The sequence below is a fragment of the Mus pahari genome, chromosome 22, assembly GCF_900095145.1.
Source record: "Mus pahari chromosome 22, PAHARI_EIJ_v1.1, whole genome shotgun sequence".
NCBI classification, from domain to species: domain Eukaryota; kingdom Metazoa; phylum Chordata; class Mammalia; order Rodentia; family Muridae; genus Mus; species Mus pahari.
In genome coordinates this window covers 1782666-1795086 of record NC_034611.1, presented here as the reverse complement: position 1 = coordinate 1795086, position 12421 = coordinate 1782666, and the positions used below count along the sequence as shown (strand labels likewise).

Sequence of the window (12421 nt, the reverse complement as noted above, 5' to 3'; positions counted from 1 at the left end):
CCCCCAACTTCCCCCACCACCACTGTCCATAGATTCCAGTGTAAAACTCTCAGCTCCTGCCTACACTGCCATGCTTTCCTCCCTGACAACAATGAGCTAAACCCATGGCACTGTAAACCAGCCCCAATTAAATAGTTTCTTTCTTATGAGTTGCCATGGTTGTGGCTACTCCTCACAGTAATAGAACTAAGACAGGAAGGTTGTGTGGAAATTCGCATTCTCATTTCTTGTGAAAATCTGGGATATCTGGCAACTTTGGACTCCTGTGGCAAAGAACTGTAGCTTCATGAGTCATCCAGGTGCTTTCCAGCAGCCTCTGCCTGATGGGGCCACACAGCTTGGGGCTAACGTGAGACCTGCAGGCGTGTGGACTTGTAATGCCTGCTCTGTACACAAAGTGCCCCAGGTGTGCCATCTCTGAGGATACCGTCTGTCTCTGCATATGCTTGCCCAGCTTCCTAGGAAGGTCTGTCTTCCACACTTCTCATCTTAAGGCTCACTTCAAACACTCCATCTTCCAGGGGGCTCTCGTGACGAAGGGTTCCTGCCTGACTCCTAAACTCCCAGGAGACTCTGTGTGACACTCCAGAGTCAGCTCTTGGTAACCTAGACTGTTTCGTGTAAAACTTTTCAATACACAGACACTGGCAACCAACTAGCAGTCAGTTACCGCGTAGTTCAAAGAAAATTAGAAGCTCAGACGGATCCCGGCTTCGTGGAAGCACACATTCCTCAGACGTCCTACAGAAGGCCTTCTCCATGAAGAGGGGTAAGTCTTTTTTCACCTCCTCTCCCCTCACAGATCCATCTATCTATATGGTAGTAAAGGTCTTGAGGTGACGGGGGACCAAGGTAGGGGCGCTACCCGAGTGTAAACCCTGCCTCGTTCACTCGAAAGCTCACCCACCTAGAGTTCCTCAGCAAGCTACGCGGATGAGTCCTCTTCCTCTGGTTGACTATTTACCTCACAACATGACAGCCCTGATCTTTCTTGCTTTAAATGAAAACGGATTTTTTTTTTTTAATTTTTACATGGGTGTGTGCCTCAGCTGTGGAGGTGCCCTGTGGAGGGAATCAGATCCCCTGGTCCTGGAGATATAGGTGGTTGCAAGCAGCCTGCTGTGAGTGCCAAACTTGGGTCCTCTTGAAAGGCGGCAAACATCCTTACCGGCTGAGCTATCTCTGAGGTCCTGTTGATCTTCCAATGCCAATAACACTTACTTTACTTGAATCTGTTTTGTTTGGTTGTTTTAAAACAGGGCCTCACTATGTAGTCCAGAACCAAAAAATCCTCCTGCCTCAGCCTCTGGAACGTTGGGATTTCAGATGTATGGCACCATTCCTGGATTCTTCTGGAACTTTCTGGAACAACTAGTAGAGCCTGTTGTAAAGACAAGCCCTCAAGGGCGTTTATCAGATCGGATCAGCAGGCACATAAGCACAACTGACGGGATGCAATTTCTATTATGCATGTCTTCTCATAATTTAAATGTTTCTTGGTGGGGGACATAGCTCAGTGAGTAGAGAACTTACCTAGCACACACAGAGATTTGGGTTCAAAACTCAGTACCCTTTTTATTTTAAAAATAAAATCATCCCATTTTAACAATAAAATATTCATTTTCAATTTTAAAAAGTAAGATCGAAATAAAATTTAAATGCCATGTCAACAAAATACAAGTCATTCCATATATAACATAAAATATTTATTTGCTATTTACATTTCATTTATATGTATATCACATCACATATCAAAAAAGTGAAAGGAAAAAAGAGAACCACGGCAAATGTGCACCACAACCCCAGGGAATAGGCATCCCGTGGTTTGGAACCCGTTAGCAGTCTCGGAGCTCTCGCTTCTTTCCTCTCCTCAATTTCTTGTGTGTTTCCTGGCGAATAGTGTCATACTCCAGTATGGCCATTCTGGAGAGCCTCTGTAAGAAGTCAGAGGGTGCTCCTGTGAAAGGGTCACTGAAGACAGAGCCTGTGGGAAAGAAACCAGCCATTAGCGCTCAACTCAGAAGGCACTGGTGACATTTGTGAGGCACAACACGTGGTACCACTGTTGCCCACAAAACATTACCGAATCTTTGTCTAAATACCTCAAAATTACCAGAAAGGCCAATGCCTACTTCTAACATACCTAAAAAATGGCAAACTTTTGAGTATGTCTCAAGAAACTTTACCACTAACTTTTGGTAAAATTACTTCAGGAAAATGTTAAGAGTTTAATGTAAGGATCAGATATAAGATATGTGTTTTCTGTCACAAGTGGTATGCACTGCCTCCAGCATAATGTCCCCAAAACCTAACAAGTGCAGTAACGGGGAGGCAGTAAATGTAGATGCCAGAATTGCTAGAATGTTCTCTACGTATTATAGGTACCGTTACGTTACCTGACTCAGCAGAGGTTTTAGTGTCTGCTCTCAAAAAACAAAATTCTAATCAAGCATATCAAAGTGAGTAGTTGGGAATGTCTGATTTTAAAGCTTTAAAGGACAGACTATCCCTCCAAATATGATAGAAATACTCAATGGTGCTTGGAAAAGAAACTGACTTAACAATCAATTTGGAGCTCTAACCATTCGCAATACAGGTAGTGTCCTGCCTGATTTTGTGTGTCAACTTGACACAGGCTGGAGTTATCACAGAGAAAGGAGCTTCAGTTGGGGAAATGCCTCCATGAGATCCAGCTGTAAGGCATTTTCTCAATTAGTGATCAAGCGGAGAGGTCCCCTTGTGGGTGGTGCCATCTCTGGGCTGGTAGTCTTGATTCTATAAGAGAGCAGGCTGAGCAAGCCAGGGGAAGCAAGCCAGTTAAAAACATCCCGCCATAGCTTCTTCATCAGCTCCTGATTCCTAGCCTGCTTGAGTTCCAGTTCTGACTTCCTTTGGTGATGAACAGCAGTATGGAAGTGTAAGCTGAATAAACCCTTTTCTCCCCAGTGTTTGTACAGGAATAGAAACCCTGCCTAAGACAGGTAGGTACTATAGTGAAATGTGTTCAATACATAAACTTCATTTTTTAAAAATTAGAAGGTAAGAATGAGAGGCTGGGACCAGAGAGACAGCTTCGTGGTTAAGAGCACTCTTTCAGTGCTCCTCTGAATGGCCTGAGTTCAAGTCCCAACACCCACATGGTAGCTCACAATTGTCTGTCTTCTGGTGTGCAGATGTACATTCAGACAAAGCACACATATACATAAGATAGACAAATTTTAAAAATCTTAAAATGAAGGAGGAGGAGGAAGAGGAAGAGGAAGAGGAGGAGACTGGAGAGATGGCTCAGCAGTCTAGAGTCCTGGCTGTTCTTCCAGAGATCCCAGTTTGATTCCCAGCAACCACATGGAAACTCACAACTTGTCTGTAACTCCAGTTCCAGGGGATCTAATGCCCTCTTCTGGCCTCTGAGGCACTAAACTGGTGCACAGTACTGCATCACAAACATGCATGTGAGCAAAGGCACCATACACATAAAATACTATTTTTAAAGGAGGATAGGATGGAACGTTCGGGAAGGTGGTAAAGGGTGCTAAATCACAGTTCAGTCTGTACTGGCAAGGAGGAGCCTCTTTGAATAGGCAGCAGTGTGTGGAGGTGAAGGCTGCATGCAGAGATTTAAACTAAGGAGGCCAGTTTCAAGGCTTCTAAGGCACCCACATGAGCTATGCCGGAGGCCTGGCCTTGGTCCTGAGAGGACGGAAGAGTGTGTAATGAACCTCAGACCCATCAAATTTACCAACTAAGGAGAGCTCAGCCAAAACATTAACAAGCTAGGCATGGGGCTTGGACACATAATGGCAGCTCACAGAAGTCTGAGGCAGGGGATTACTGGGAGCTTGAAGCCATTGCTGCTACATAGTAAAACCTTCTCTGAGATGTTTCCATCAGGGAGAAAGCAGTGAAATAGTACCATACCTTTTGACTTCTCCTGAAGTGCTGCCACACTGCACGACTCCTTGGTCTTCTTTATCCTAAAGATTACGGGAGGTCACAAAATGGCATGTACCAACCCTCAGCCTGTGACTTTGAAGAATGCAACAAAAGGCAGACAGCACAGTCTCAGGGATGCTCCCTCGGCTTTCTGTTTTGTTTTGCTTTGTTTGTTTCTGTTCTGGGGACTCGCCTCTATGCTCTTGCATCTGGTAAGCACCGGATGTGTTCTACCAAAACTCACCTTGCTAAATGTCACATAAGGATAAAAATAAGGGTACAGGGGCTGGAGAGATGGCTGAGTGGTTAAGAGGACTGACTGCTCTTCTACAGGTCCTAAATTCAATTCCTAGCAAGCACATGGTGACTCACAACCATCTGTAATGGGATCTGATGCTCCTTTCTGGTGTGTCTGAAGACAGCAACAGTGTACTCACATAAAATAAACAAATAGATCTTTTTTAAAAGTAAGTATACAGAAGAAAACTAACTCTATCATAATCAACCCCATCAGAAGTGGAAATGAACCAACCCAATGGTAGATTAATAATGCACATCACCAGTAGCTAAGCATTGACTAAGACATAGGTCTTTGAGATAAGTTTATGCTGCAGTAGTGACAGAAGCAGACCTGAAAGGAGGCACACTAGCATGCCTGCATGTCATGTGAGATGCCTGGATCCCATATTTCTGCACTATCAGTCACGATGATCTGATATTTTCCTATAATAAACTCTTGTCCCCGAAGAGTACATCAGCATTACAAGTTATTAGGGGAAATGGGTAAGGTGATCCACCGTAAGGATTCCACATTTCATATAACTACAATAAACTTAAATCTTTACATCTACAATGCTATTATCAGTTACATTCCTTCTGTGTTGTGAGATTCACTGGAAACTTCTCATCCTCATTAAGAAAATTTTTGAGAAAAGATTAGATATTTACCAGAGTTTTAGAATCAAATATTCAGGAGGATTAAAGGAGGTAAAGAGTTGTGCACAGACAAATAAACAAGGCTACTTTCCTGCTCGGCCAAGATTGTTTTTTCACAGAAGAGTGTGCAATATGCAGAGGATAATAAAACACTTGAAAGCAACTTGATGTGTTCTCACTGGAATGGCTGCAACGAAGGCACTTCAGCCAAAGACAAGGAAAAGCACCACATCTGCCTACAAAAACATTACCTCACCTAGCCCCTGTCATCCCACTTCATACAGGAAGGTGCTAGCTGGAGTGTGAACAGGTATGTTCAGATAATCCCTCACCAAGAAGCAAACTCACAACTGTCGGTGTAAAATGTCAAGAAGTGATTTCCCAAACAGCCAGAAAACGAATGAGAAACAAAGACAGTTGAAGTAAGGAAGAGAGAGAGGTCAAAGCTCAGAAGTAGGAGGGTTAGGTCATGGGCTGTTTCCCAGACTTCTGGTTCATTTAGACTGAGCACCTGTTGGGGGAAGGGTAATAAGTCTGGAGGAGACTGGTAGAAACTCTGTTGCCCCAGGCTACCCTATATATTCTCATGTGCACCCCAACAATCAGCTGTGGTTGCACATGACAGTGGAGCATCATGGATACTGCTGTCTTAGAAATAATGTAAGCACTCCTCAGCAGGCCTGGAGTCCATCCATACTTCAAAGGGTTCCTCCTCTCTCCGCACACTTAGCATCCTGCCTCTCTGACACATTTGCCCCACCAGCAACTCACCATTTCTCTTTTACTATCTTGATTTCTGCCTTTTCTTTTTGAGATTAATTCCCACAACCATATAACTATATAACTGAGGATAACCTTGAACCTCTGACCCTTGCCTCTACCTCCGGAGGGCTTGGATGACAGGATGCTCTACCACATCCAGTTTGTGCAATATTGGATGTCTGAGGACTTCCTGCGTGTTGGGAAAACGTTTTATCAACAGTGCTGGATCCCCAGCCTACTCTTTACACTTTGATGCTGGGAATCTGTCTCTAGAAGATATTTTAAGTGCTGACAACGTCTATAGGTAGGATGTCTTCCTTGTGACTCTACTCACAAAACCAAAGATGTCACCGGAACTTAAAAGTCTGAAATAGGACATAGTTGGGCAGGCCTCAGAACAATGTGTGCACAATAATGTAGCTAGCAAGGCTATGTAAATAAAGATCACATGGCATGGTAAGTGGCAGCTTCAGGGACTTGGGGTGTCACTGGGTTTGGATTTTTTGTTGTGGTGGTGGATTCGGTTTATTTTGTTGAGACAGGGTCTCACTAAGCAACCCTTGCTGGCATGGAACTCACTTTGCAGACCAGGCTGAACTTGAATTCACAGACATCTGCTTACCTCTGCCTCCCAAATGCTGGGATTAAAGGTGTGTTCCACAATGCCTGGCCAATATTAAGTCTTAAACAGCAGAATGAGAGGCTGCAGAGATGGTTCAACAGTTAGAAACTAAGTGTTTTCTCCCCATTTACACTGGGTACTGCCAATCCTTCTGGCTTCCTTGGGCACCTGAACTCACATGCACGAGTGAGATTGGCTGACTTTTTTTTTTTTTAATTTCCTTTATTTACATTTCAAATTTTTCCCTGTGCCCATATCTTCAAGGCTTTCCCCACTTTCTCCTCTATCAATTTCAGTGTCTCTGGTTTTATGTGGAGGTCTTTGATCCACTTAGACTTGAGCTTTGTACAAGGGGATAAGAATGGGTCAATTCTCATTCTTCTACATGATAGCCGCCAGTTGTGCCAGCACTATTTGTTGAAAATGCTGTCTTTTTTCCACTGGATGGTTTTAGCTCCCTTGTCAAAAATCAAGTGACCATAGGTGTGTGGATTCATTTCTGGATCTTCAATTCTATTCCATTGATCTACATGTCTGTCGCTGTACCAGTACCATGCAGTTTTTATCGCAATTGCTCTGTGATTGACTGACTTTTAATTAATATGTTCTAGTTATCTACTTACCTTTTTACCATTAATGTCAAGAGTATTTAAGAGCAATCCTATTAGAATTAAAGCTGAGGGCTGAAGAGTGGGCCATCAGTCAAGAGCACTTTCTGGTATTGCAAGGGAGCCTGGGTTTGGTTCCCAGCACACACGTGGCTACTCACAACTCTGTAACTCCAATTCCAGGAAATCTGACTCCACCTTCTGGCTTCTGCAGGCACTAATCATGCATGTGGTGTACGTACATATGTCACAGAAAACATTCATGCACATAAAATAAATTGTCCTGGAACTCACTCCATGGACAAGGGGAGCCTCAAACTCAGAGATCTACCTGCCTCTGCCTCCCAAGTGCTGCCATTAAAGGCGTGTGCCACCACACCCAGTCAGTAAAAATATTCTTCTTTTTTTTAAAAAAAGTGGCCAGGTGGTGATGGCGCACGCCTTTACTCCCAGCACTTGGGAGGCAGAGGCAGGCGGATTTCTGAATTCAAGGCCAGCCTGGTCTACAGAGTGAGTTCCAAGACAGCCAGGGCTACACAGAGAAACCCTGTCTCACAAAACAACAAAAAAAAAAGTGTAATCCACATGCCTATAGAACTTGACAGAAGACCAGGAGTTCACTTACTGCTCTGCTATATTGTGGTTAGAGGCTAGCCTGGGCTACATGAGACTGTCTCAAACAAAATAATAAAGCTAGGGCTGGGAATGTGGCTCAGTGGTAGATTACTAGCACAGCATTCACAGAGCCCTGACCTCAATCTCCAACAGAACAAAAGCAAGCAGTGGTGAATATCTTTAATCCCAGTGCTCAGGAGACAGAGGTAGGCGAGTTCTGTGAGTTCAAGGCAACTTCATCTACAGCATGAGTTCCAAGCCAGTCCAGGTTACAGAGATGTCCATCCCAAAGACAACTGAAAAATATAAATCTAACATCCCAGTCTTGTACGCACCCTGTGGGTGAATGACTTTAAAATTCATTGTAGTATGAAGATCATACAAAAATGTAAATCTGGAAAGCCTACTGGTTCATGCCTATAATCTAGCACAAAATCTAAAACAAAACCAACTCACCCATATTTATACCCATATATATATACCTGCATGTGGTACACATATATACATAAAGGCAAAACACACCTACACATAAAATAAAATGTTTTAAAAGAAAAGTAGGAGAACGTAAGGTAGAGAGCTAGCCAGTAAGCAGGGCTCCTGCATGATTTCTGCTTCACGTTCCTGCCTTGAGTTTCTGCCCTGAGCTCCATCAATGAAGGATCATGGCCTGCAAGTGTAAAATGAAAAACTCTACCCCCTGCCCCCACCCCAAGTTCATGATGTTTATCATGCCAACAACTAGGACACACATGTTCAATGGTGAATTAATGAAGCAGAAGCCTGGAAGAATGTGAGGCTGTCTTACCAACCCATACATCCCTGTTTTGTTTTATTGGTTGGTTGGTTGGTTTTTGGTTTTTGAAGACAGGGTTTCTCAGTGTAACCAGCACTGGTTTCCTGGACTCAATCTGGCTGGCCTTGAACTCTCAGAGATCTGCCTGCCTCTGCCTCCTGAGTTCTGGGATTAAAGGCATTTGGCACCACGCCCAGCTGACTTCTGCTTTTTAATATATATTTTTTTAATTGTGTGTGAGTATGTATGTGTGGGTGTCTGTGTGTGTGTCTGTCTGTGTGAGTGTGTGTCTGTGTGAGTGAGTGTGTGTGTGTCTGTGTGTGTGTCTGTGTGAGTGTGTGTGTGAGTGTGTGTATGTGTCTGTGTGAGTGTGTGTGTGTGTGAGTATGTGTGTCTGTGTGTGTCTCTGTGTGTGTCTGTGTGAGTGAGTGAGTGTGTGTGTGTGTGAGTGTGTGTGTGAGTATGTGTGTGTGTATGTGTGTCTGTGTGTCTGTGTCTGTGTGTGTGTGTACAGAGACCAGAGGTATCTGACCCCCTGGAACTGGAGCCACAGGCAGCCATGTACACTGCCTAAGGCAGGGCTAGAAATCAGACTCAGGTTGCTGGACCCTCTGGGCCACCTCTCTAGAGGGTAGCATGGTTTCTGTTTCTTTGGTTGCTTGCTTTGCTTTTGTTTCACTTTGCTTTCTGACACAAGAGCTTGCTATGTAGCTCAGGCTAGTCTTTAACCTCATGCTGTGACCCAGGATGGCCTTAAACTCACAGCAAACCTACCTTAGCCTCCAAGAGCGCTAGAGTTTGACACTAGCAATTTCTTTGTAGAAAGCTGTTTTCTTTTCTTTGGAAAGAAGTGTTCATTGATTCGTTGATGTCAGAGATGTATTAGAAAAGTAGAGTCCTTGTTTTTAGGGGAACAGGGCCTCTTTATGTAACCTAGGCTAGCCCTGAACTAGAAATCGTTCTGCCTCAGGTTTCTAAGTACTGAAATTACAGATATGCACATATAGGTAGGATTTTTTTTTTTCCAGATGGAACTCAGGGCCTAGAGGCCTTTACAAGCATTGTGCCCCTGAGCTACAGGCTCAGCTCTTGAGCCAAGAAAGGCTTTTAGTGGCAATTTACAAGGGTAGGTGACTAGCTAAACCTCTCCTTCCTGATACAGCAAGGTCTCATTAGTCCCTCAGCCTCATCTACAGTGTCCCAAAACCTGCATGCTGTGGCTCAGTGAAGACATGTGGATAACCCTCATATGCATTTGAACTAGGCTCAGACAACCAATATACTTAAAAAGAGGTGGGGTGGGGAGTCCTTGAATCCTTTCTGACAATAGCACTGAAAAGACAGAAAAGTGCCTAATTCATCAACTTTAACGAACCGGCTAACTAACAAAAATAAATAAATCAAATAAAAATTCAATCCTATATGAAAAAAAACTCAATAAGCAAGAATCAGAATTATTAGCCCTGAAAGCCTTCAGCATCTTTACTTACAAACAAATATTTAACAAAAGGGAGGCAAAACCAGGTCACCTACCTGATCGGAGGGATCTCAGCCTCCGTGTGCAGCAGGCGCTTGTGAGCCTCTAGTGAAGATGAACTTAGGCTCTTTGACAATTCTGGCAAATATGGCATTTTGAGACATTCCTTGGGCTCTTCTAGACCAAATGCTATTGTGTTGTGATTTAAAAAAAAAATTCACATAATCATCTTGGTTAAATGCATAATTCTTCTACCGCACACAAAGTACCACAAAGCAAATGAAGTAGTAATGAAGAAGTTAAAGTACTGTCGCTCTCAAGAAAATGAATTGCAAACTTGGCCATATTGACCACAGGGAGGAGCAGACTCGGGAGGGTGGATTATTATTATTACTGAGACAGGCGAGTGGGCTATGATGCATCAGGCCTGTAATGTCGGTGTTTAGGAAGCTAAGGTAGGAGAACCATAAATTAACCAGGATATAAGCAAGTTCAAGGCCAACCTGGGAAATTTAGTGACATTGGGTCTGAAAATAAAAACTCAAAGGGATTGGAAAATAACTGTAACGGAGGGATCTCCCAGAATGTGCAAGACCCTAGATTCCATCCTAGAAGCCTACCTGCTTTCCCTGCCAGAGCCAGCAGCAGGAACAGAGGGAGGAGCCCAGCCTGCACTTCTGCTAAGTTCCCTATTTTATTCAGCTTCCCAGAACGTTAGCACCATGTTTAGATAAAAGTCACTTTCAAGACTTCTGCACTGCTCGCTACTTGAATCCATCCTACATTTGTGCATATAGTCACAAAGCAGAAACGACACAATCCTCTAAAATCCTACCCTTGGCATTGATTTGAATTTTTCTCTCCACAAAATTCAAAGCAAGTCTGTAAACACCAACATTAAGTATCCAGATTGCTTCTGTTGACTTCACATTTTGTCTACCCCTTTTGGGGGGAGGGGGCGGTGCATGGTGCAAGTGTTTGATTTGGTTTGGTTTGGTCCTTTTGGGTTTTAATTGAGACAAAGCTTCTACGTAGTTCAAGCTGGACTTGAACTTGCAACAATTTTCCTGCCTCCCAAAAGCTGAATCACAAGTGTACTCCACTATGCTCAACTTCAAGTTTAGTTATCTTTTAGTGCGTGCGTGTGTGTGTGTGTGTGTGTGTGTGTGTGTGTGTGTGTGTGTGTGTGTATGGGGTATACATGTGTGTGTCTGTGTATCTGTGTATGTATCTATATGTATATGTGCATGTGTGTCTGTGTGTGTGCATATGTGTGTCTCTTTGTGACCATGTATGTACACGTGTATATATGTGTATGTGCCAGTGTGTGTGCATGTGGAAGCCCACTATTTACTTTGGGTCCCTTTATCAATCTCTTTAAAGCAGAACCCAGAGTCGTCAAGTTAAGCTAGCTTTGCTAACCATCTGGTTACCTTTCTCTTTCCTCCTATGATGGATTAAGGAGGGCCACCATGCCTACTGACCTTTTCATATGTTCTGGACCTGAACTTGCCTGTGTTTTACTGGCTGAGTCCTTTCATCAGCCCCTAGTTGATAAGTCAAAGCAGAGGCTGGAGAGACAGCCCAGAGGTTAAGAACACGTGCTGCTCTTCCACAAGGACAGTGTCTTTTCTCAGCACCCACATGGCAGTTCACAACACCTGTAACTGCAGGTGATCCCTTTTTCAGTCTCCATAGGTACCAGGACTACTTGGTACACATACATACATGGAAGCAAACACTCAGATACATAATAATAAACACATTTTTAAAAGTAATAAAAACAAAGGCATTAAGTAGAAGGTAGAAAGAGGCTAAAGGCTTGAAAGGTCATAGTGACATAAGCCTGTAATCTAGCACTTGGAAGGTGGAGGCAGGAAGATCAGGAATTAAAGGGCCAGCCTAGACTACAGGATGAATTCAAGGTTAGCCTGAGGTACGTAAAACCAGTTAGGAAAAAAAATAATGAGCCCAGGCTATATGGCAAGTTCCAGGCCAGTCAGGACCACATAGTGAGACTGTCTCAACAACAATTTAAAAATATAAGTAATAAACAAATCAATTTAAAATTATAAGTCAATAAATAAAATGTGTTTTCATTGCTCACAGAATATTAATCTTAACTCACTCCCATCTCTCCTTTCTGTAAAGTTCATATACTACTAGCCCAGTGAAAATGTCATACAAGTTACATAATGTCTCAACTGCTTATGGGAAAAATATATCTGTCAAGCCCATGCACCGCACTTATGTTCCTCCAAGAGAATAAGAACTGAAATGGAGTTACCTTTCCTCATCTTCTGTGTTTCCAAAACTGCCTTCCGCCAACTGCTCTCAAACAGAAAGCAGTTGTCCAGGTTGCTTCTGGTGACGTTAGAAGTTTCAAATTTGATCTCAGGAGAAAGCATTGGCATTTTCTCTTCTTTCAATAGCCCGGATGAGAAGGAGACACTGTTCCAGGGCAGGAAAGGGAAGAACACAAACACTTCCTGTAAATATCTTCTCATATCCCCGAGAAGGCTAGACATTAACACACATTTACTATAGCTGTCTGTTGTGAGGCTATGCCAGTGCCTGGCAAATACAGAAGTGGATGCTCACAGTCAGCTATTAGATGGAACACAGGGCCCCCAATAGAGGAGCTAGAGAAAGTACCCAAGGAGCTGAAGGGGTCT

At 43.4% G+C, this 12421-nt stretch overlaps 1 protein-coding gene across 1 annotated transcript in view; it reads right to left on the bottom strand.

The window, feature by feature from the left end:
- Window positions 1-1689: 1689 nt before the first annotated feature.
- C22H8orf89 (chromosome 22 C8orf89 homolog) overlaps window positions 1690-12421 on the bottom strand; it is a 23511-nt gene continuing 12779 nt past the window's right edge. Inside the window, exons 2-5 of the mRNA XM_021221893.1 lie at window positions 12034-12197; window positions 9803-9935; window positions 3919-3974; window positions 1690-1984 (exon numbers count right to left, since the gene is read on the bottom strand). Of these exons, the coding sequence (XP_021077552.1) occupies window positions 1836-1984; window positions 3919-3974; window positions 9803-9935; window positions 12034-12160 (465 nt within the window). The 5' untranslated portion in view covers window positions 12161-12197 and the 3' untranslated portion in view covers window positions 1690-1835. The remainder of the gene's footprint in view (window positions 1985-3918; window positions 3975-9802; window positions 9936-12033; window positions 12198-12421) is intronic.